General features: G+C 39.3%; 1 protein-coding gene across 4 annotated transcripts in view; it reads right to left on the bottom strand.

Moving 5' to 3' along the window:
* Window positions 1–26,303, bottom strand: part of FAM21 (Family with sequence similarity 21) — a 1,354,861-nt gene that overhangs the window by 189,207 nt on the left and 1,139,351 nt on the right. For all 4 annotated transcript variants that reach the window (XM_090388854.1, XM_090388862.1, XM_090388870.1 and 1 more), the window contains one exon: window positions 23,119–23,168. In XM_090388854.1, the coding sequence (XP_090244980.1) occupies window positions 23,119–23,168 (50 nt within the window). The remainder of the gene's footprint in view (window positions 1–23,118; window positions 23,169–26,303) is intronic.

Here is a 26,303-nt window from a genome sequence, read left to right as displayed (position 1 = left end):
CCCATGGCCAGCACCAGAGAAGCCAACAATATCCTTCAAAGCAGTGAGCCCTGGTTGCACAGTGGGCGGAGGAAGGTGGTGGATGAATGTGGCCGTCAATGTTGTCTTGCATTTTTTCAGTCAACTGGAGTGTGACAGTGGCACAAATCACCGATTTCAATGAGGGAAGTGCCAAAAAAGTCTCCAGCAAGACCATCAGGCATTCACTAGCTACAACATGTAATGGAAGTGGCCAAACCACCAGAGTCCTATTGTTAACATCACAACACAGGATTCTACACCTCAACTGTGTGAATGAACATCGGCAATGGACCAAGGATGATTAGAGACGGGAGGTTGCGTATCTGGCGAAAATCACATGAAGCTATGCACCTGTCAGGTCAACAACGAACTAAGTGATAAATGAATCTCATCCACCGGTGCAGCCACCACTTTGCTTATCAGAGGCTTGAGTTGATGGAACCCATGTTTAGTCTCCAGAGCTAAGTTCTGGTCAACCATTCTCCATCTCTTCCATCATGCAGTATGACTGATGTCTTTTGAGGTTATGATGGACATCATGGCGAGATCCAAACTTCGTTACATTTCGAGGGTACAGCTCTAAAATGGTATTCACAGTTAGTAGATCAGACCGAACCTATTGGTAACTCTCTATGAGGCTTTTGATCAGCTAGTGTATAATATTGCTACCTCTACTACAGCTTGAGCCCATGGCCAGCACCAGACTAGTCAACAACATCTTTCAAAGCATTGAGCCCAGGTTTCACAGGAAACAACTTGGTGAATTGATTGTCAGGGAAATGATACATTGTGCAAAAAAGGACAAGCGAATGTCTCCGACAAGTACTAAAGTTGATGAAGTACACCACATACCATCTTTAAAGGGCACATAGGTGATATTGTCTCTGCTAGATATTGACTGGAGGGAGTCAGAGTAGTGTGTATGCGGGGGAAGCATTGTCGAGGCCAGGTTATATCAAGGATCTGGGTATATTCTAATATCCAAAAATTCAAATATTTCATTACTTCATACAGCATGCCCCCCCCCCCCACTTTTTCTTACTATTCAATACACCATGAATTGTCAAAGTAATAGAATAAGCTTATCTGTGAAAAGATCTAAATCTCCCAAACTCTTTCTAGTTCATTTCACAAATATACGTGGTCTAAGTTCTAATCTCAGTTATGTCCATTTCCACTTAGTCTGCCAAACCCCACATACTTTTTCTAACAGAATCTCAGTTATTGGTTAATTCAACCACTGCTCATCTCAGTTGCCCAAATTATTCGCTATATGATTCTTTTCACCTTAAACGTGGTACTTGTTCATATATTCATCCAGAAATTCCCTGTGAGAGAGTTGGCAATTTGGAATCTCCTCTTTTCGATCTTCTCTGGCTGAAGATCTCTCTACCTCATTATGTCAAATTCATCTGTTGTCTATGCCGTTCTCCTAACTCCACTAATCACTTGGAGCTCTTTGACTTCCTCTCTCTTTGCAACTTGACTTTCTCCAGTCCAACTTTCCTAACAGTGAGGTAATTTCCCTCGGCGATTTTAATGTTTGCAACTCCACCTGGCTTCTGTTCTCTGGTCACACAGACCCAGCTGGTCTAGATGCTGAGGCTTTTGGGATTACTAATGACCTCGCACAGATTATTCATTTACTTACAAGAATACCGGATAATCCTACCCATACAGCCAACACGCTTTATCTTTTTCTCACAAACAACCCTTCTAAGTACACGGTCGAAGTGAGTGGTCATTTAGGCACCTCAGATCACACTGTCTCTTCTACAATGGAGCCTTTATCTCATGGCTATTCCCAATCTCGTGCTGTTTGGCATTGCAAGAATGCAAAATGAGTTGACCTGTGAGATTTCATTTCTTCTTTTCCTTGGTCGGATTACTGTTTCAAAACTTCTGATGTCAATGTTTGCTCAAATCGTGTGAGCGAACTTATTCTTGTAGGAAGGGAATACTTTATTTCACACTCCACTTTAAAATCTCATCCTTTATCTAAACCTCTGTTTTCCAATAAATGTGCTAAGGCTGTTCATGAGAAGAAAGTTGCATATTGTAATTGGCTCGTTTCCAATTCTTCAGTTTAATTTACTGCCTACAAAAGTTTACAACAGTTCAAAGCTCACAACAACTGTAAAGCAGTAAATAATCAGTTCAAACTAGATTTTGAACAGGCTAAGACTAGAAAACTTGCTTCCTGCCCTAATGGTAGCCGAGCATTCTGGTCTCAGCCAAAGCTACTGGCCGCAACTTTTTCCCATTTCTGCTCGGACCTCAGTCAAAACCAAATGGTTCTATTGTCATGTCAGCCAAGGATAAAGCTGACCTGCTAGAACCCATTTTTCTTCCAACTCATGTAGCAATGATCTTGGTAAAACACCTCTCACCATTCCCAACACACTGCATTCAATGCTTCCTAGAAAGCTTCTGTCTGATCAACGATGGCCAGTATGGATTCTGTCAGTGTCGATCTGGTGATATTCTGACTTATGTTACCCATTTATGGGCAAATTCAATGGAAAAGGTTGGTGAAACACAATCAGTTACTCTTGACATCTCAAAAGCTTTCGATTGTGTTTGGCATAAAGGTCTTCTAAACAAGCTTCCATGTTATGGTTTACCAACTGTTTTTTGTAATTGGTTATCCAGTTTTTTCTCTGACCACTCACTGAGGGTAATGGTAAATGGCACTCTGTCTTCTAAATTCTCCACTAATGCTGGTGTCTCCCAATGTTAAATTTTTTTCCCCACTCTTTTTCTCTTATATATTAATGATCTTCTCCCATGGACTGGAAATCCTATCCATAGTTTTCCTGATGATAGCACATTGCATTCCACTTTCAGGTTTGAAAAACCTTGCCATGCTTCTAGAATATCCGCTACCAATTCCTTAAATGCCAAATCTCCATGTAATTATCCAGTTGGGCAAAGACAATTTAGTTGATTTCAATCATTTTAAAACTCAGTCCTGGGTTATATCTCACAAAAAAGGATCTTCTCCTCCTATGCTTATCTTTGTTGACACTCCGATTTCCAGGCAAGATGATATATCTCTTTTGGGGATTACCCTGACTTCTAATCTCTCGTGGCACAAGCACATTACAAATACTGCTTCCTCTGCATCTAAAAAACTTGGCTTCCTCTTTTGCTCTCAGCATTACTTTTCTTCCAAACAGTTCATTCTCCATAAATTACAAATCTGTCCTACTATGGAATATTGTTCCCACATCTGGGGCGGTGCCCCCAAAACTTAGGCGGTGCCCCTAAGGCTTCTAAATTCCATTCAGAAGGGGGCAGTTAGGTTAATTAATGACCCATCTTTAACAGAGTCTCTCCGCTATGTCTCATAGACGTACTGTTTCTGCTGCATACCTGGTCTGTGCTTGTTAACAGGAGAGACTGCTTTTACAGGGATGGGATACACTTAATAGAAAGGATTCAAGAATATTTGCTGATGCTATCAAGGTAGTGTTAGGTGGGTCGAAAAACTGCCAGCTTGTGGGGGGATAAACGGACTAACAGATTAACAGCAGCCGCTGGCAGAGGTGAAAGTGATTCTTGCACTGCTTCTATTGGAATGAGCAGTAGCCTGGAAAACAAGATGCAGGGGATTTCAGAGACTGCTGGGAGTCATTGCAGTACAAGTAAATACATGGCTTGTGTTAGGATAGCTAAGAATAGGAACAGGTGCATGTATACTTGTGTGTACACGAACACTAGGAGTTTGGTAAATAAATTTGATGAATTTGAGGTGTTGGTCAAAACATCAAAGGCAGATATTGTTGGGATATCAGAGATGTGGTGTCACACAGATATAAGGAATGCAGAAATGGAATTTGGAGAGTACAAAGTGTACAGGAAGGATAGACAGGATAGGAATGGAGGAGGGGTTATGCTATTAGTTAAGAAACAAAATCCAAAGAAGTACAGCCAGTTGACATAGCTGGACAGTGCAGCATCCAGTTAGTTTGGTGTGACATAAGCACTGGGAAATCAATTTGAGAGTAGGAATGTGTTAGGCCTAATCACTCTGATGAGTATTATAAACAACTGTGCAGGGAAATAATGTGCCAGTAAATCAGAGAGTACTTTTAATGGGGGATTTTAAGTTCTCAGATATTGACCGGAATTTGTGGATTTGTCACTCTCACATTAGCAAGGCTTTTGTGGATTTATTGGATGCTTGTTTTCTACAGCACTCTTGATCTGATTATCAATAGTGATTCTTCATGTATTAAGAATCTACAGATAATGGAACCACTAGGTGGCAGTGATCACAGTGTGCTGAAGTGGGATTTACTCAAAGAGGTTACTGCCATAAAGGGAGTGGCGCCTCGGTAGCCAGGTGGGAAGGAGCAAGCAGTGCGTAGCACATGCTTCTTGATTAGACTGGGGTTCGAGCCCGTCACCATCAAATACGGAAAGGTCAGGGAATGACAACCACATATCCCGGAGGAATATGGCTTTAGTTGCTAATGCTCGTAAAAAAAAAAAACTAAAAAAAAAAAAAAAAACCATAAAGGGAAGGGTTTTTGCTTTCGTAAAGGTGACTATGGTAGTCTGAGACAGTATTTAAATTCTATACGGTGGGACCAACTGATGATGTTACCAACAGCAAATTCAAAATGGGAAGCATTTGAAGAATTAATCTTGGAAGCTACTAGGCTTTTCATACCAACTAAGAAATATCGTTCAAGGTTGAGGTGTAAATGGATGTCAGATGAGTTAATGAGACATTGTGCTAGAGAAGAAAAATGAATATGATACATATAAATTAATGGGTGACACAGAAGGCTATGATAGATATAAGCTGGTCTGTAACCAAGTCACAAAGAAGGTTAAGCAGGCAAAGGCAGATTACAAGATAACTTTTACAAATGATGCAAAGAAAATTGCAGAATTCTTTACTTATGTAAACTCTAGAAGGAAGGGGATGAATCAGATTGGTCCACTGGATATTGATGGTTCAACTGTTGATGATCCTGCTCAGGTAGCTAACAAAATTAATGAGTATTTTGCATCTACATTCATACATGAGGAGTTATTAAGAGAGAGTAATGTCAGAGGTGAATTAAACCCTGGCAGTGAGCTATATGAGTTTGTAATAACTGAGAGCAAAGTGGAGGAGAAATTGCTGAAGATAAACATAAGAAAGGCACCTGGGATGGATGGGAGCTATCCAGTTATATTAGAGGCAGCAAAGGAAGTAAGCAAACCCTTAGCCCTAATTATGAGAGCTTCCTTGGACTCAGGGGAGGCACCCATGGACTGGAGTGTGCAAATATGACCCCAATTCAGAAATGAGCACAAAGGCTGACAAAAGTAATTATAGACCTGTGAGTTTAACTTCTGTTCCAGGAAAATTAATGGAAGCACTGGTTAAAGAGGCACTGTAGGATCATCTAGACCAGACTTCAATTATAGCTTGGACACAGCATGGTTTTGTTAAGGGGAAGTCTTGTCTGACCATTTCGATTGGATACTATGATGTGGTTACAAAGGAACTGGATGCAGGGAATAACTTTGATATCATATATATTGGTGTTCAAGGCTAAGTAATATTTGACAGGTGCTCTCGAAATATTCCAAAATGAGCATTTGTTTACCAATACAACAGTTTTGGTAAATGCAACAATTATGGCTGAAATGTTATCAGAAGCCCTCAGTTTGATTCAGTTAATCCTTTTAAATGGAAAACAAAATGAAAAGTTCATCAGGTGAAAACTAATATTTAGTTGAACTTCCTCTGGCCCTGATGACAGCAGCAGCAGCACACTGTCAAAAGCATTGATAAGATCAATTTCTGAAGATAATCAACTGATAGTTTGTGGTTCCAAACACGAATTATAGCTCCATGAAGTTTGAAGGGTTTTTGGTTTCTTTCTGGCAACCAGATTCCACACAATGCCAACAGTTCTCTATAGGATTCAGGTCTGGACTACCACTGCTCGGGGGTCCATTTGACATGCCCCGTACACCAAATTAATCGGGCCTTTTTCATTTTTTTGTGTGAGGAGGGGCTTCTTCTTAGAAGGATGGGCTACAAGTCCATTTTTGAAGAGGCATCTTCTGACTGTTACTGCACTTGCTACTACTCCTGTATGTTCTCCTCATTCTCTTTTCAGCTCAGACGAAGAAGCTTTACGGTTTTTAAGGCATAAGCACTTAAAAAGGCGGTCCTGTTTTGGCGTAGAGACTCATTTGTGTCCGGTTTCTTTTTTCATATCAGCAGAACCAGTATTCTTGTGTTTGGAAAGAAATCTACTCACTGTCCACTGATTACAAGACACTCTATAAGCAATATGATGTGAAGAACATGCTTCCTCACGTAAAGCAACAATAGAACTCTTTTTTTTCATTGCGCCAACTGCATGTAACTCGTCATCCTGACACAAGCAAGGAATGACTGCAACTCTAGCAGAACGTGCTTATATAGCTGTTGTGATATTATGTCATCACCTACGCATGTCAATCTTGTCTGATGCAATATTTAAGAAATATTGCCATATACTTACGTTATTCGGACGACAATTGCAATTTTAAGGGGTGATGCACTTTCTTTGAACACCAGTGTATTTGGATCTTAGAAAGGCTTTTGATACTGTTGCACATGGAAGACTGCTGCACAAATTTAAGCCATGTGGCATTGGAGGCAAATTGCTGCTATGGATAAAAGGATGGTTGAGTGGGAGAAGACAGAGTGGTAATCAATGGACACTCCTCTTCGTAGACTAATGGTATTAATGGAGTTCCTCAGTGTTGGGTCAATTGTTGTTTTTTGTATTTATTAATGATATTAATGATGGTGTATCAGGCTTAATGTCCAAGTTTGCATACGATACGAAGGTTGGCAGGGTTGTTAATGACACTAATGACAGTACCCTGCTGCAACAGGATCTAAAAAAGTTAAGCAGATGGGCTGAATGGTGGCAACTGAAATCTAATATTGACAAATGTAAAGTATTGCATATGGGAAGCAGTAACCCCAGAGTAACGTATCAACTGTGTGGTACTGCACTGACAGTGGTAGAGAATGAAAATGCTGGGGGTAATTGTGCAGGCAGATATGAAGTGTTCTGAGCAGTGCAGACGGTCTGCAAGAGTAGCTCATGGTGTCATGTCAATGATATACAGGAATTTTTTTAGCAGGGATAAGGATATGATTATCCCCTTGTACAAGGGAATGCTCAGACCACACCTTGAGTACTGTATACAGGTCTGGAGACCTCATTTTAAGAAGCATGTAGAGCTGCTGGAATGAGTACAGAGAAGGGCAACACGATTAGTGAATGGAACAAAGGAACTCTTACGAAGAAAGGCTTAAGTTTTGCAAATTACAATGTCTGGCACAGGTGAAAGTGATTCTACTGAAACATTCTTCAGCTTGGAAAGCAAGGTGTCAGGGATTTTGAGACCTCCTAGGGGCTCTCATGGAACATGCAAATACATGGTGAGGGTACCTAAGAAGAAAAAAAAGGCAGTTGCATGTATACTTACATGTAAACTAATGCTAGGAGCATAGTAAATAACTTTGAAGAATTTGAAGAACTGGTCAAGTCATTAAATGAAGATATTGTGGAGATATCAGAGAAATCATGTCAATCAGAATTTGAATATAGGGAATACAATTTGCACAGAAAGGACATCTATAATAATAGGGCCACCAAAGGCCTAACTAATATGCCCATATCCATCATGTTAATAAACTGCATGTGTTCTCTGGTTAATTTATGTGTCTTTTCTGGATAAAATGCCCAAGTTTCTGGAGGGAAAATCTTGGTATCCAAAATTAGACCGACTTACTCAGAAATGGAGTGCAAAATAATCCATTAAAGTTCCTTGTATCACTATTGTAATTTGAATGCGGAGGATAATGATTATAGCCACGGTACTCACACAACCTATACGGAAAGGAGAGCCAAGACAAGAGAGGAGTTATGCTCTTAGTTAAGAGGCATATAAAACCTAAGACAGTGCCAGTGCCTAGGTTTTATGGACACGGGTGGCCAGTTATTGAAGCATTATCAAAGATAAGCATGTTGAAGATAGGAGTGTAATCGAAGAGAAGCATAAGAATCCTTTTTGTGAGATATAAGACTGAAAGAATTTTAGAATTGAAATCAACTAAGTCACCTTTGTCAAGCTAGATAATTACCAAGAGATCAGAATTTATGGAAACTGGTAGTGGATAGTCAAGAAGTTGAAGCTGTTTGTGCAGGGAAAGGTTTCTCAAACTGGAAGGTGGCATCCAAAGTGCTATTATCAGCAAAACTATGGATATGATTTCTGGTCAATGGAAAAAGGTCATCAATATACAAGAGGAAAAGAGGGGGAGAATGAACCACACCTTGAGGATTTTCAGCATTAGTGGAGAAGTTAGAATACAGAGAGCCATCTGTCATTGCCCACAGTGAGTGGTCAGAGAGAAAATGGGATACCTAAATACAAAAAACAGTTGGCAAACCATAAGATGGAAGCTTATTTAGAAGACCTTTATGCCAAACATGACCAAAAGCCTTTGAAATGTCAAGTGCAACTGTCTGAGTTTCATCAAACATTTCCATTGAATTTGCCCACAGATGGGCAACATAAGCCAGAATTATCACCAGTGGATCAACAATGACGGAATCCATACTGGCAATTGTTGATCAGATGGAAAGTTTCTAGATAGTTTGAGTTGGTGGTTGAGTGATTTCTCCATTACTTTAGAAAGAGTAGAAGTAATTACAAAGGGACAATAATTGGATGGGAAGGATTTGCCACCATTTTTAGGAACTGGCTGGATATGGGCACATTTCCAAGCAGAAGGAAAAACATCATTGCAATAAGAATGTGAAAAAAAAAAAAAAAAAAGAAAAAAAAGTGACTATCTTATGAGTGGTCATGCTAGGATAATTAGATCTTACAGGTTTAGAGGAGATCATTTTCACCTTTGGGCCCTAGAAAGATGCCTTTTTCTTCCCAGCATTCCAGCCCTGCCACAAGGAAGCAAGAGTAGGTAACACAAAGGGACTATGCTGTTGAGTTAGTACTATTAACCATAGTACTAACCATAGGAAAACCATATTTAAAACCAAAAATAAATTCCCTTTGCACACACTATAGGGCAGCACCCAAACTTTACTAGTTTTAAAATATTTAGTTAAATTTTACAACTATATTTCTAATTTCATAAGTATTTTCAGACTTTTCATGCAGGCCAGGTTGATTGAACACATGGGCTGAATCTGGCCCACATGCTGTATGCATGTTTGACACCCCCTCCCGGCACACACTAAAAATGTTCATGCTTAACTGCCAACAATAGTGGTGCATGAATTTTATGTATAGAGACAAGGAGGGTTTTGGAGGAATTTCTCCAAAATAAATTGACTGTTATCAACAGAATAAAATTTTTCATGGGATAGATATTACACATAAATTTATTCTGTTATGTAATTTTAAAAGTGAACAATCTTAATCAGAAATTAAGGAAGCATCTAAGTAAATAGCACACACAGAAACATGTTCATGCTTTTACCACTACGTAATATTGAATGTTTCATCTAAAAAGGCTATCTGGAAATGATGACATACTGTGTGGTACTGCAATCAGGGTAGTGGGAAATGAAAAAGAATAGGGAGAGACAGCCTGCCAGGACAGCTCATGGGGCTATGCCAATGATATACAGGAAATTTGGTAGCAGGGATAAGGAGATGATTATCATATTGTACAAGGCAATGGTTAGGCTGCTTCTTGAGTACTGTATACAGATCAGGAAGCCTGAATTTTGAAAGGATATAGATCCACTGTAACAGGTGCAGAGGAGGAAAAAGATTTCTGAGTGAACAAAAGGGTGGTCAAAAGAAAGGCTTCAGTTCTGCAAATTTATACCTCTGGAAACCAGACACCAGCGAGGTAATATGAATGTCTTTAAGGTTCTGAACGGGCAAGCTCAATAATAACGATATTCTCCCTCTTGCTCAGTCTACATATATGATGAACTCATGAGCTGATTGTGCAATGTTTGCATTTCTGGAACACAACATGATACAGCCAAAGGGGGATATCTGTGTTTATTCGGTGTAGATGGGGGGGGGGAGTGAGGGAAGAAATTAGACTCCAATTCAGCATTTTGATGGACATTTATGAGAGCTTGGAGAGTATGGAGATGCACTCAAGGGAAATAATAATGGGGAACCTGTCAAGCTCTCAGATGCCCAAGTCAATGCAAGAGCTCACATTTGTGCATGAGGTAATACAGCAGCAGTCCCCAAGGCAGAATGCACTGATCTCACAGGAGGTATTAGCATTAAACTTCTGCACATTATTCTGCAACTGTCCTTCCTCGATCCATTCTTAAAATTGTGGAGCAGTCGGGTACGGGACATGATACTACCATGGGGGATGTCTCTGTGTGTGCGCGATACAACGAGTGTAAGGAAATTAGGCGACAACTCAGCATTGTTATGGACCTATATATGAGAGCTTGAAGGACAGGGTGGATGCCCTCGAAGGATTAAAAGTGAGGGCCCATCAAGCTCTCAGCTGCCCACACCAATGCCAGAGCTTGCATTTGGTCATCACACGACACAACGGCAGCCCCCAAGGCAGAATGCGCTGGTCCCAAAGGAACTAGTAGTTGTTGGTGACTCTATTGTCAGGGAAACGGGAAACATGCTTTGTAAAAAGGATAGGTGGAACAGGACCAGGGTATGTCTGCCAGGGGCAAAGGTTGATGACGTTGTAGAGCGGATATCATCTTTTAAAGGCACAAAAGGTGATATAGTTGTACACGTTGGCACTAATGATATTAAGAGTAGGAGACCGGCGGAATTACTTAACAAGTACAGGTCACTGTTGAAAAAAAGCCGTGAATTAGGGTTGAATTTGAAAGTGTCTGCAATTCTGCCCAGACATGATAGGAGAGAGTATATGACGAGAGCCCTGTCGATCAATTCGGCCCTGGAAGGATTGTGCAAGGCTCAAGGGGTAGAATTTTTTTCAGCCTGGTCTGTACTTGTTAACAGGAGAGACTGCTTCTACAGGGATGGGATACACTTAAATAGAAAGGGTGCAAGAATGTTTGCTGATGCTATCGAGGCAGTGTTAGGGGGGTCAGAAAACTGCTAGATTGGGGGATACAAGGACTAATAGATTAACAGTAGCCACTGGCAGAGGTGAAAGTGATTCTTGCACTGCTTCTATTGGAATGATCTGCAGCCTGGAAAATAAGATGCAGAATATTTCAGAGATTGCTGGGAATCATTGGGGTACAACTAAACACACAGGTTGTGTTAGGGTAGCTAAGAAAAAGAACAGGTGCATGTATACTTCCGTGTACACCAATGCTAGGAGTTTAGTAAATAAATTTGATGAATTTGAGGTATTGCTCAAAACATCAAAGGCAGATATTGTGGGAATTTCAGAGACGTGGTGTCACACGGATATAAGGAATGCAGAACTGGAATTTGGGGAGCATAACCCCTCCTCCCTTCCTATACTTTCTACAGAAAGGATAGACAGGATAGGAAGGGAGGAGGGGTTATGCTATTAGTTAAGAAATACCTAAAATCCAAGGAAGTGAAGCAAGTTGACATTGCTGGACAGTGCAGTGTCGAGTCAGTTTGGTGTGACATAAGCATTGGGAGATCAAAATTGAGAGTAGGAGTGTGCTATAGGCCTAATGACTCTCTGAGTATAATAAGAAACTGTACAGGGAAATAGAGTGGGCCAGTAAATCATAGAGTCTTATAATGGGGGATTTTAATTTCCCAGATATTGATTGGAATTTGGGGGCTGGTCACTCACACACTAGCAAGGCTTTTGTGGATTTATTGGATGATTGTTTTCTACATCAGCATATTCAGGAGGCACTTAGAGGGAGTAATACTCTTGATTTGATTATCAGTAGTGATTCTTCATGCATTAAGAATCTGCAGGTAAATGAACCACTAGGTGGCAGTGATCACAGTGTGCTGAAGTGGGATTTACTCAAAGAGGTAACTACCATTAGGGGTAAAGGGAAGGGTTATTGCTTTCGTAAAGGCGACTACAATGGACTGAGACAGTATTTAAATTCTATACAGTGGGACCAACTGATGATGTTACCAACAGCAAATTCAAAATGGGAAGCATTCAAAGAACTTATCTTGGAAGCTACTAGGCTTTACATACCAACTAAGAAATATTTTTCAAGGTTTAGGCCTAAGTGGATGTCAGATGACCTAATGAGACATATGGCAGAGAAGAAAAATGCATGGCATACATATAAATTAACAAGTGACAAAGAAGCCTATGATAGATATAAGTTGATCTGTAACCAAGTTACAAAGGAGGTTAGGCAGGCGAAGGCAGATTACGAGATATCTTTGGCAAGGGATGCAAAGAAACACAGCAAAGAGTTCTTTACTTATGTAAACTCTAGAAGGAAGGGGATGAATCAGATTGGTCCACTTGATATCGATGGGTCAACTGTTGATGATCCTGCTCAGGTAGCTAACAAACTGAATGAATATTTTGCATCGACATTCACACATGAGGAGGTATTCAGCGAGGGGAATGCCAGAGGTGTATTCAACTCTGGCAGTAAGCTAGAGAATCTTGTAATAACTGAGAGTAAAGTGGAGGAGCACTTGTTGAAGATAAATACAAGAAAGGCACCTGGGGTGGATGGGATCTATCCAGTTATATTAAAGGAGGCAGCAAAGGAAGTAAGCAAACCCTTAGCCATAATTATGAGAGCTTCCTTGGACTCAGGGGATGGAGATGTGCAAATGTGACCCCAATTCACAAAGGAGGATCAAAGGGCGACTCCAGTAATTTTAGACCTGTTAGTTTAACTTCTGTTCCCGGAAAATTAATGGAGGCACTGGTTAAAGAAGCACTGCAAGGGGAAGTTTTGCCTGACCAATTTGATTGGATACTATGATGCAGTCACAAAAGAACTGGATGCAGGGAATAACTTTGATATTATATACTTGGATCTTAGAAAGGCTTTTGATACTGTTGCACATGGAAGACTGCTGCACAAATTGCAGCAGTGTAGCATTGGAGGCACATTGCTGCTATGGATAAAGAGGTGGTTGAGGGGGAGAAGACAGAGTGTGGTAATCAATGGACACTGCTCATCGTGGACTAATAACAAGCTTAATGTCCATGTTTGTAGACGATACGAAGGTTGGCAGGGTTGTGAAGGACACTACTGACACTATGCTACTGCAACAGGATCTGGAAAGGTTGAGCAGATGGGCTGAGAGGTGGCAAATGAAGTTTAACATTGACAAATGTAAAGTACTACATATGGGAAACAGCAACCCCAGAGCAACATATCAACTCTGTGGTACTGCACTGACAGTGGTAGAGAATGAAAGGGACGTGGGGTTGGTTGTGCAGGCAGATATGAAGTTTTTCTGGGCAGTGCAGACGGGCTGCAAGAGTAGCTCATGGTGTATTGTTGATGATATATAGGAATTTTTCTAGCAGGGATAAGGAGGTGATTATTCCCTTGTATAAGGCAATGGTCAGGCCACACCTAGAGTACTGTATATAGGTCTGGAGGCCTCATTTCAAGAAGGATGTAGAGATGCTGGAACGAGTACAGAGAAGGGCAACAAGATTAGTGAATGGAACAAAGGGGTGCTCTTACGAAGAAAGGCTTAAGTTTTGCAAATTACAGTGTCTGGAGACTAGGCACCAGCGAGGTGATCTGATAGAGGTGTATAAACCTTGAATGGTTTGATAAAAGATGGTTTCTCTCTTTTCACCAAGCAGTTTTCATTAAGTTGAAAACTCTTTCTGATGAAGTATTTGAATGGGGAATGATTAATATGGAGCTTACAATTATTAGAATTAATTTTTAATGCATCCGCTAGATTCCAATAAGAATTAATTAAAAATACGTAAAATCAATAAATTAACAGTTTTTTGTCTCTCTTACTGGGACAAATGATGGTATTATCGGGAAGCGGGACTTTAAGTTCTAAACTGGGACAATCCTGGCCATATCAGGGCGGGTGGTCACCTTAGTTACAGGTCTTTTGACCATGGGGTTCCCCCAAGTTCGTGGTGATCTTTTGTGACACAGAGACTCTGTAAAGGCCAGAAAAATGTAGATTATATAGTGTAGTCCGCGTAGTGATCAACACTAGTGATCACTACACAGTGTGTTGCTGTGTAGCACATTTACCCTCCTTGCTGTCGGGCACAAAGGGAGGGAAAAAAGGGGAGGGAAGGAATTTTTTAATTGAAAGCGATCATAAGAGAACAGATTAAGTTTTGGGGAAAAAAGAGGGGGAGGGAGGTAAAAGGTGTGCTCTATCCCTTATTCTTCTGTTTCTTGGCAGAAGCCAGGAAACAGAAGAATAGGGGATAGAGAAATGCTATCATTGCTCTCCACCCTAAATGGGGGAGGGGGACTGTTAAGATCAGTGATAGTGTTTAGGCTAGTAGAGCCCACCAGTCAAAAAAAAAAAAAAAAAAGTGAGGAGGGGTTGAGGAGCCCTTGGGTGAGAGAATGAAAGTCAGGCTCAGGTGCCCTGTGTAGGAGGATTGTGCCTTGCCAGCTATCAGTGAATAGACCCGCAGTGGCGAGACCAGAAACCAATACCATGCCCTCAAGGGGTGGGTTAGCATGGGTGGCCAGTGCAAGTTTGAGTCAGTTTGGTGTGACATAAGCAGTGGGAACATCAAAATAAGAATAGGAGTATGCTCAAGGTCTAATGAGTGTGATGAGCATACTAAATAACTATACAGAGAGATAGAGTGGGCAGTAAATTAGAATGTCCTGGGTGTACTTAAGTACATAAGAACATCAAAATAAGAGTATGAGAATGCTAAAGGCCTATTTAGTGCGATGAGTATTCTGAACACAACTATACAGAGACAGAGTGGACTAGTAAATCAGAATGTCTTATAATGGGGGTATTTAACTTCCCAAATGTCGAATGAAATTTGTGGGTTGGTCGCACACATGCTAGCAGGACTTTTGTGGATTCATTGGATGTCTGTTTTCTACAGCAGCGAGAGAGAGAGAGAGAGAGAGAGAGAGAGAGAGAGAGAGAGTGTGCTGCAATACTCTTGATCTGGTTATCAGTAGCGATCACAGCACATGGTTGGGGAATTTACTTAAAGGCCTGACGTTGCCCAGTGGTCAGGAGCGAGAGTGCATAGCACGCGTTCCTTGAGTAGAACGGGGTTCAAGCCCATGACTACTAAATAAGATAAATATTTGTATTGACGATTTATTGTAAACTCTATTGACCTGGTTTTCGTGCCAGAGTATAAACAGGAAATTTATTATTATTAAAGACAACTATTGTCAAGGGGAAAGAGAAAGGCCTTGCTCTTGTAAGAATGGCAACAAAGATTTCTGAGAAATCTCTCTGAGAGTTTTGAAATTTCATGCAGTGGAACCAATGGATGATGTTACCAAAAGTAAATTCTAAATGGTAAGCATTCAAGGAAATAATAATAGAATCTACTAGTTTTTCATGCTGATTAAAAAAAACACTCTTCAAGGCTTAGACCTAAATGGATTTCAGATGAAACTTGTGGCAGAGAAATAAATGCTTGGGATATATATAAAATATCAGCTGACACAGAAGCCTATGGCAGACAAACTAGTTTGTAAACAAGTCACAAAGGAGGTTAGGCAAGCTAAGGCAGACTGTGAGAAGTCTCTTGCAAAGAACAACAGCAAAAACTTTATGCTTATATTAAGAGAAAAAGGAAGGGGTTGAATCACATTGGGCTACTTGATGTCAATGGTTTTACTGTTGATGACACTGCTCAGGTTACTGTTAAACTGAAGGTTAGGGAAGAGGGATGACAGAAGATTATCAAATTCTAATGAAAGATAAATGATTGTGTGATAAAGGAAAGGAAATCAGAAAAAAAAAATTGTTGAAGATAAACATAAAAAAAGGCACCTGGCGTGGATGTGATCTATCCAATTATATTAAAGAAGGCAGCAAAGGAGCAGTAAATCCCTTAGCCATAACTATGAGAGCATCACTGGATTTAGAGGAAGTCCCCTATGGACTGGAGTTGTGCAATCTATCCCCATTTCATAGGGAGGTGGATCAAAAGATGACATGGGTAATTACAGACCTATTAGCTTAACTTCTGTTCCAGGAAAAATAATGGAGTCACTTGTTAAAGAAATAATGCAGGACCATCTAGTCAGCAGTACAGTTAAGGGGCGATCTTGTGTGACCAATCTCATTGGATGCTATGAGCCAGTGGTTCCCAGTCTTTTGTCACTCAAGTCACACTTTAAGTCAAGGGTGTCAAACTCATTTGGGCAATGGGCCATTTCCCATATTAGTGTACCTCATGCGGACTGCACATGACCTACAAACATTGCCAATTGATAAGCCTAAAGACACTTTTTAATTGCTCAGTCGTTGCTTGTCTTTGTTGCTCATTGATACTCGCAGCTGAGAATGCACTAATAACTAATTGAAAGGAAATAAAAGTCTGAATTAACAACAGAAAGAATTTTTTTCTTGGATGATTTGTGGATTAAACATTGTCATTTCTCTAAATTTTTCCCAGTTTCCTTTTCTTATTTACCAGCATAGTGATCTGCTGGGGAGGAAGGGAGGGTTTCTGCTCAGCATGGTTATTGTTATTTGTTTTTGTTTTTTTTTAGAAGCATTAGCAACTAAGGCCCTATTGCTCCGGGGATATGCGGTGGTCATTCCCTGATCTTTCCGCATCCTCCGTATTTGGTGGTCATGGTCTCAAACCCCGGTCTAATCAAGAAGTGTGTGCTACGCACTGCCACTCCTGCCCACCTGGCTGCAGAGGCGCCGCTCAGCATGATGATTACTGACTAATGATCATTGCTGTGAAGTGAAGGAATACACATAGTTAGGTCTACTGCTGAGATTGTATGATTAGTAAAGTAAAAATAAGTAAGTTTATCATTATTGAGAAGAGAAAGGTTATGGTGGTCTATTATTCAACCTCGCCTGTTGATGTCATTATTTCTCTATAGATGTCCATTCAGGTCTCCCATTATACAGAAAGGTGCCAGAAATTGGGAGATTAGTTGATCGATTTCTTACAATGGTATATCTGGTCTTGGTGAAAGGTACACTGATTAGATGTTACCCTAAATCAGGGGTGTCAAACTCATTTGGGCTGTGGGCCATTTCCTGTATTAGTGTACCTCACGCAGGCCACGCATGACAAATAAACATTGCCATTGCTAAGTCTAAATATGCTTTTTAATTGCTCAGTTGTTGCTGATTGATACTCGCAGCTGGGAATGCACTAATAACTAATTGAAAGGAAATAAAAGTCTGAATAAACAACAGAATGAATAATGAAAAGCAAGTTTATTCTAGATTATGCAATACTTCAAAGAGGGAATATATGAAATTAGATAATCTAGGCTTTTTTGCCAGACACTTGATTCTGTTTGCTTGCAACAAGCTTTGCGTGATTTGGAGTCAAAAACTGAGAAGACACAACCTTCATTATGGAAGAAAGATTGGCATCAGTTAGCCTTGATCTGTGGGCTGTTTTGTTCACTTTCATACACGAAAACAGTTGTTCACATATGTGCTCCCAAAGTAACATAGAATCTGTGTGGAAAACTTTCTTATTTCTGGGTATTTTTGCCCTAAATATCAGTAGATTTTTGGGATGCCAACTTCTCTGTATTTCTCTTTTAAAATTGAGTCATTCTACAGATTAATTAATTCCAGTTGTATGGAAATGGGAGCTCTCTCGACATTAAAAGAAAAAGGACCCATGAAAAGAGAAAAATATTCTTGGTGCTCCTTGAAATCTTTAAAGGACCTATCAAATTCGTCTTTAATTTTTACTATTCTGTCACAATATTTTGAAAAGATATAACTTTGACTCTGATTTTTCAACTATTCACACATAGTAAGTCAGAGTACCCTCTTTTAATTGATTTTGCCATACAATCAACTTTTTTTGAAAACAAGCCAGTGCATCATGCATGTCTGTTACAACTAACCTTTCCCTTGTAGTTTGATGTTTAGGTAGTTTATGTGACCTGTAATATCTACTAGGAAGGCCAGATCTTGTACCCAAGACTGATCCTTCAGAAGCGTCCTGACCTTTCATTTCTAGGAACAGTATTATTTCTTCCAAAAGTAAAAAAAAAAAAACCTCTTTAGTATGTTGTGGCAAGACAACCAATAAACCTCTGTGTAGTATGGCAGCCCTTCAAATTCACTTTCCAAGTCCTTAAGAAGGAGAGCAAACTGGAGGTGATTCAGTCCTCTGGACCGGAGTTCACAGTTTTGGCCACCGTCTTGAGCATATAGTCCATTTTCAGTATTTTCGAACACAGAACCTGCTGATGCATAATGAAGTGGCAATTTTTGTTTGTCCGTATACTCGTCCTTCAGTTTTGCTTCTAGTGTTGATACAAAGACTGCCTGTCATCATTGGAGAGCCATTGGTAGTCATAGCCATGAGTCTCTTGAGAAGAAGCTTGTATTTCTCCAGAATGCTCCATTTGGCATCACAAATGTCTTCCCCAGTAGTTCCATGGATAAGAATCATTTCCAAAAACTCTTCAGTTACTTTCAAATTGTCATCACAGGCTCGATGAAATAGTGCAACTTGCACCTCATCTTGAATATCGCTACTTTTGTCAAATGCAATTGAAAAACATTGAAACGTTGTGGATGCTTCCTGCAGGTGTTCATACAAATTGTCTGCTGTCTTGTTTTTTCCTTTCAGCCACTGTGTTTCTTGACAACGAAATTTCTTGGACAGACGTTTCATCTGCTTTTATCATGCATTCCTTAACCATGAAGCCTTCACTGAAAGGTTTGGAATGTTGTCCCAGTAAATAGCTGATTTCAAAACTGGCTTTCACTGCCTTCGTTAATTTTTGTAATTACATTTTGCTGCCTTTGAAGTGAGTTCCACATATCCTTAAGTTTTTCTTCTCTTAATTTACCCTCGAAGAGAGAAAATTTTTCTTTGTAAATTGCATCATAGTGTCATTTAATATGCCACTATGATACAATTACTCTTTGATGACGCTAATAAATTCATTGCAAATAATACACACACTTTTACCTTTTACCTCTGTGCAAAAGTAACTCAATTCCCATCTTTCTTGGAATTGTTTCCCCTCATTAACAACCTTTCTTTTTCTGGTTGGCTTGGAAAGCAGCATCACATCGGAATCACGTCTATATAGGAGTCACAACACAGATTGCTTCCTTGCTGATTTTATTAAATAGAAACAGCAATACAAATATTGGCTCACTCGCATTATGATATAACTGACTGGAACAGTATGAAAGCCGCAGTAAAACTAACTGCCAGTGCACAAAATGATCGCTTAAATAGGCAATGGAAAATTTTGGAAATTGCACGATCACAGAAAGCAGTACACAAAAGCAGAACACGGTAGAAATACACACGAGGCTGGGATTGGATAAATTGTGACAATTTTTACTTCTTTTTATTTATTTTAAAAACTTGATTATTTTTCATGGAGCATGGGCCGCAAAAAAAAAAACAACAAAAAAAAAAAACCCCATCACGGGCAGCAATGCAGGTGTGAGTTTTACACCTCTGCTTTAAGTTAAAAGACAAATATTAATGGCACACCGAAATAACGATTGCCATTGAACTCAGTGGAATTATTCCTAATCTTGTGGCACACTTGAAAAGGGTCATGGCACACCAATGTACCAAAGCACACAAGTTGGGAACAACTGCTATGAGCAGTAACAAAGGAACTAGATGCAAAAAATAATATGGATATCATATACTTGGATTTCAGGAATTCTCTTGATATTCTGTACAGCAGTCTTTTATGTTGCACATAAAAGACTGCTCTACAAAGTGGAGCAATGTGTGGAGCATTAAGGAAAAATTGCTTTTTATGGATAAAGGGATGGTTGAGTGGGAGAAGCCAAAGAGTTGTCTTCAGAGGGCACTGCTGTTCATGGACTAATGTTATTAGTGGAGTCTCTCAAGGTTCAGTGCTAGGCCCAGTGTTGATACTGACGAAGGTATATTAGGTTTAATGTCTAAGTTTGCAGGTGATATAAAGGTTGTAGGGTGGTTAATGGCAGAATTAAGGTAAGCTACTGGAACAACATCTAAAATAATTAGGCCAATGGGTTGAAAAAAGGCAGTTGAAATTATACATTGACAAATGCAAGGTACTGCATATGGGTAGCAGTAATCCCAGATTTATATATCAAATGTGTACTACACTCGGTTTAGTGAAAATTAAAAAAATACTGGTGGTTAATTATGTAGTCAGATATGAAGTTTTCTGGGCATTGCTGACAGGTTGCAGGCCAGCTTATGGGATTTTGTGAATAATATACTGGAGCCTTGCTAGAAGAGATAAGGATGTGGTTGTCCCTTTGTACATGGCAATGGTTAATCTGCATTTTGAATACTGTATACAGGTCTGGAGGTGTCATTTTAGCAATGATGTAAATCTGCTGGAACAGGCCACGATAATAGGCAAAGGGAAAAGAAGGGTGCAATTACCACGAAAGGCTTTAGTTCTATAAATTGCTGCATCTGGAGACAACCCACCTGCAAGGTGGGTTGTCTCCAGATGCAGCAATGAGGTGAATCAAGCTTTGAATGGACTGAATAAGTACAATGTCGATGGCATTCTTCCTCTTACTAAGACCAAATATGAGGACCCAGGAATTCAAAATGAGGAAGGATGGTTGCTGCAACTGGAGACAACCCACCTGCAAGGTGGGTTGTCTTCAAAATGAGGAAGGATGGTTGCTTAATAGATGCGTGGAAGTTTATCAACTATCCCAGTGTTGAAGGCATCTTCAACACTGGGATAGTTGATTGTTGGAACAAATTTCTATCTGTTGTTGTTGTAGAAGTGGGTAGTTTGGATAAATTGAAGGAAGAATTAAAGAATTTGTTGGAGGAGAGATGGGTATTTATTTATTTTTTTTGGCTGAAGCTCTATAAATTTGCTTTTGCATAAATAAATTTGATGAATTCGAAGTAGTGATTAAGTTGTTGAATGCAGACATTGTAGGAATAGTTGAGATGTGTCACTCAAACATAAGGGATGCTGAATTTGAATCTGAGGAGTACAATATCTTCCTCTTGCTTACAGGAAGGACAGACAGGATAGGAGAGGGAGAGGCATTATGCTCTTAGTTAAGAAGAATATTAAATATAAGGAAGTGTATCCAGTTGACTTGGGTGATGAGTGCAAGGTTCAGTCAGTTTGGTGTGATAAAAGCACTGGGAATGCAAAATTGAGAGTTGGAGCATGTTATAGGTCTAATAACTATACCACACAGCTAAATAGGGAAATAAAGTGGGCCAGCAAATCAGAATGTCTCATAATGGGAAATTTTTACTTTCCAGATGTTGAATAGAATTTGTCCTTAGTTACTCATGAACTACAAAGACTTTTGTGGATTTCTTGTATGACTGTTTTCTATAGCAGCATGTTAGAAAAGCAATGCTCTTGATCTGGTTATTGCAGTTATTCTTCATGCATTAAGAATCAGCAAGTAAAGACCCACTGTGTGGCAGCAATCACAGTGTACTAATGTGGACTTTTAAATGTTTTTTATACTGTTGAACATAAGACTGCTATACAAACTGGAGCAATGTGGCATTGCGGGCTAGTTACCGCTATGGAAAGGGACAGTTAAGTTGAAGAAGACAGAGAGTGGTCATCAATGGGCACTGTTCATCATGGACTAATATTATTAGTGGAGTTCCCCAGGATTATTGCTAGGTCCATTGTTGTTTTCAATATTTATCAATGATGTTGATGAAGGTATATCAGGGTAAATGTCTAAGTTTGCAGATGATACAGGGTTGGTAGGGTGAGCTACTGCAACAAGATCTAGGAAAATGTGGTCAATTGGTTGAGAAATGGCAGCAAGTTTAACATTAATAAATTCAAGGTATTATGCATGGGTAGCAGTAACGTCAGAGTGACTCATCAACTGTGTGGTACCTTCAGGGTGGTGGAGAATGAAAAAGACTTGGGGGCAGAACTTTTTGCAGTCAGACATGCTGCCAGGACATCCTATCTTAAGACCCCATCTTGAGTACTGCATACAGATCTAGAGGTCTTATTTTATATCGGAAGGATGTATATCTGCTGGTACAGGTGCAAAGGGCAACCAGATTGGTGAAGAGAATAAAAGGGTGCTGTTACCTAGAAAGGTTCAATTTTGCAAATCACAGTGTCTCAAGACAAGGCACCTACAGGGAGATCTGATTGAGGTGTTAAAACCTTGAATGGATTGAGTAAGCTGAATGTATATGCATTCTTTCATTTGCTGAGATTACAAAAGAGTGCAGTCTCAGTAGGAATGATGGTTGCTGGATAGATGTGCGGAAGTTTGCCTTCAGCCAGAAGGTGGTTGATAGTTGGAACCCATCCACTTCCATATCTGTAGTTATGGAAGTGGATGGATTGAATAAATTCAAGAGAGAACTAGACAAATTCTTTAAGGGTATGGATGGGTAAACTGTGTTTTTTTTTTTTTTTTTCCCCTGATGCTATATAAGCTTGCTTTCTTGTGTCATTTGCCATGACTACTACCACTAATACTAATAAATTCAAATTGAGAGGATGGTCCAGCAACCATTGCTGGACAGATGTGTTTGCCTTTAGCCAATGGATGATTGATTGTTGGGACAAAATTCCATCTCTCTTTTTTGGACATGGGTAGTTTGAAGAAATTCAATGCAGAACTATAAAAACTATTGGAGGGGACAAACAGGTGATGTGGGAAGTGTCTGTTTGGGCTGCTTTCTTGCATTATTTTCCACTACTAATACTAATCACATTGTTAAAATAGAGGTTTAATTTTACTATAAGAAATAACCAGTAATCTGTTAAAGAACATGTTACAGAATTGATGATGAAACTAAACAACCACCTGGAAAAATACAGAATTCTCCACATGACTAATGGAAATATTAATAGTAAAATTAACAGAAAATCCAACACCTCTCTGTTCAAAATTTATGACAATACTGCAATCCTATGTTATTACACTGTCTTCAGTGTTAAGCTTCATGATAAATTATTAATAATATTAATTTAATAATAAATTATTAAAATAAGAATTTTTGACACTTACTGTTTTTTTCTGTTTATCAGAATTTTCATTCATATCTTTACTAAAAATTTCTGCAAAATACTAATAATAATAATTATATACATACACACAAATCAAAAATAACTCAATTCACTAATATAGAAAAGTTGAGGGTCATAGAAATTACAGTTATATCACCAAACAGTAATAGTAGAACGGAAAGAAGCTCACAATAGGACAGAAAAAAAAAAAAAAAAAAAAATCGGAAATAGAAGATCTCATTCAAAATTTTTGATTATAAAATATACAATGGCCATTAACTTGTGCAGGTGAACTCAGACACAAATGAAATTTGCAAGCAACAGTTGTAATAATTTATTGGAATAATGAGTAATTATAATAAACTTATTTGTTATGGAACAGTTATCATAGTCATCATCATCATCATCATCAGCCATTTTCAATCCACTGCAGGATGAAGGCCTCTCCAGCAACTTTCTAGTTCCTTCTGTTTTGAGCACTGGCCATCCATTTACTACCCACAAACTCATGAATTTCATCTATCCATCTCAGCCTTTGTCTTCCAGGTTTTATTCTAGCTCCTCTTGGGTACCATTCTGTTATTTTCTTAGTCCATCTGTCATCATGTCTTCGAGCTATGTGTCCTGCCCAAGACCATTTTAGTTCTTTAGTTTTGATAAGAATGTCCTTTACTTGAATTTGCTGCCTAATCCATGTGTTTCTCTTCTTATCTAACAGTCTGATTCCCAATATAATTCGTTCCATTCTTCGCTGTGTAGTTCTCAGCTTCTCTTCCATTCTTTTGGTGAGTGCCCAAGTTTCACTTCCATAAGTCATGGTGGGGTGTATACACTGGTTCATTATTTTACATTTCAGACAAACTGGGATATTGCTCTTCAGTATGTGACTATATTTCCTGAATGCTATCCATCCAAAATTTATTCTTCTCTTGACTTCCAGCCATTTATCATTATTACAGCTAATAACTTGTCCCAGATAAGTATATGACTCCACCTTTTCAATTACTGCTCCTTCAATCATTATTTCCCTTTCCGTGGCATACTTGTTCATCATTACTTTTGTTTTAGCCATATTCATCTTTATTCCAAAATCCTTACTAACTGTGCATAACTGATTAAGATTTTCCTCTAATTCTTTGGGATCGTGGCTTATAACCACAATGTCATCTGCAAATCGTAAATGGTTTAGGTACTCTCCGTACACATTGACTCGTTTCTGCGACCAGTCTAATCTTCTGAAAGCTTCCTCAAGGGCAGCAGTAAATAGCTTCGGAGATATTGTGTCTCCTTGTCGAACTCCTTTCTCGATTTGAAATTTGCTACTGTCTTTGTCTAGTCTAATAAAGGAGGTAGCACTCTCATATATTTTCCTCAAAATCATAATATATGAGGTATCTATGCCTTGTCTTTCCAGTGCCCGAAACATTGCCTTATGCTGTATGGAGTCAAATGCCTTTTCATAATCCACAAATGCCAGGCATAATGGCGTTTTATATTCATTTGCTTTCTCCATTAGATGTGATATTACGTGAAGGTGATCCATAGTTGAGAATCCTGTCCTAAAGCCAGCTTGCTCTTTCGGTTGATTCTCAATAAGTATTCTTTCTAATCTGTTAGTAATGACCCTTGTGAACAACTTGTAGATGTGGGATAACAAGCTAATTGGTCTATAATTTCCAATTTCTGATTTATCTCCTTTCTTATGCAGCAAAACCATGACTGCATTATTCCACTGCTTAGGCGTCACACCTTTTCTAATGCACTTTGTGAAGAGCCTTGCCAGTTTTTGTGTTATGTCTCTTCCTCCCAATTTTAAAAACTCTACAGTAACTTCATCTTCCCCCGGGACTTTCCAATTCTTCATTTTCTTCAATGCATGTTCTACCTCATCAAGAAGAATATCGGGTATGTCGTATGTGTTACTACTTCGCAATCCATCTTCCCCACTGCTGGTATCATTCCCTCGCTCCTTGTATAATTAGCATTAGCATTAGTAGAGGCATTTGATGCAAGAAAGCAAGCTTATGCAGCATCAGCCAAAAAAAAAAAAAAAAAAGACCACTTCCACTTCACCCCTCTGTTCGTTCAAAATACCTGTCCAGCTGAGCCTTAAACTTATTTAGGCTATCAACCTCCACCACACGGGATGGAAGTCTGTTCCACCAACCAACCACCCGCTGGCTAAAGGCAAATTTCCGCACATCTATCCTACATCTGTCTTTCCTCAATTTGAATTTATGCCCTCTCAGGTGATTTTTCTGAGCTAGAGGAAGAATCCCATCAGCATTGAGCATGCTTAAACCATTCAAGGCTTTATACACCTCTATCAGATCACCTCGCTGGTGCCTAGTCTCCAGACACTGTAATTTGCAAAACTTAAGCCTTTCTTCGTAAGAGCACCCCTTTGTTCCATTCACTAATCCTCTATAGTAGTCTTCTGTAGTAGTCTTCTGCTATTTGAATTATGGTAGTTAATTCTCTATAGTAGTCTTCTGCTATTTGAATTATGCCTTCTCTGCTGTTTATAAGTACACCATCACTATTCTTCAGTTTCAGTATCATTTGTCTTTCTGTATTACTGCTCATGGCTGCTGATTTAAATCCTTTGTTTTCCCTTAATGCTTGTTCTACTTTTCTTGTGTTAAATCTTCTTATGTCCTCTCTGAGTCTCTTTCTAATGGCTTTGCATAACTCAGTATACTCAATTTTCTCCCTGTCAGTGTTTTTCTTGATCTTCATTTGTCGTCTTTAGTTCATCATGACAAGTGTTTCTTGACTAATTTTTTCTTCTTTGGATTTCTGTTTCCCTATAGGTTTCTTGGGCTTTATCACTTTCAGAAAGTTGTAATATTCCTCGTCGATATCTTGGTCCTGAGCAGTCTGCAGAAGCTCAAACTTGTTTTTAAGTTCCAGTACATACTGCTTTTTCTCCTCCTCTGTTATCTCAAAGACCCTTGTATTATTTACTCGAGTCAGTTTTTTCCTTTCCTTTCCTACATCTATATCAAGTGTACATCTTACCATTCTGTGATCACTTCCAACATTTACCTTATTCAGGACGGTAACATCATTCACAATATATCTTCTGTTAGTGAGGATGAAGTCGATTTCATTAGTTGTTAATCCATTTGGACTCTTCCATGTCCACTTTCTGTTCACCCTTTTCTTGAAAAAAGTATTCATTAC

Source organism: Mastigoproctus giganteus, chromosome 2 (assembly GCF_048544385.1).
Source record: "Mastigoproctus giganteus isolate SK-2022 chromosome 2, ASM4854438v1, whole genome shotgun sequence".
In the NCBI taxonomy this organism is placed as follows: Eukaryota; Metazoa; Arthropoda; class Arachnida; order Uropygi; family Thelyphonidae; genus Mastigoproctus; species Mastigoproctus giganteus.
The sequence above is the reverse complement of the archived record's forward strand: the minus strand, read 5'-3'. Positions and strand labels throughout refer to the sequence as shown.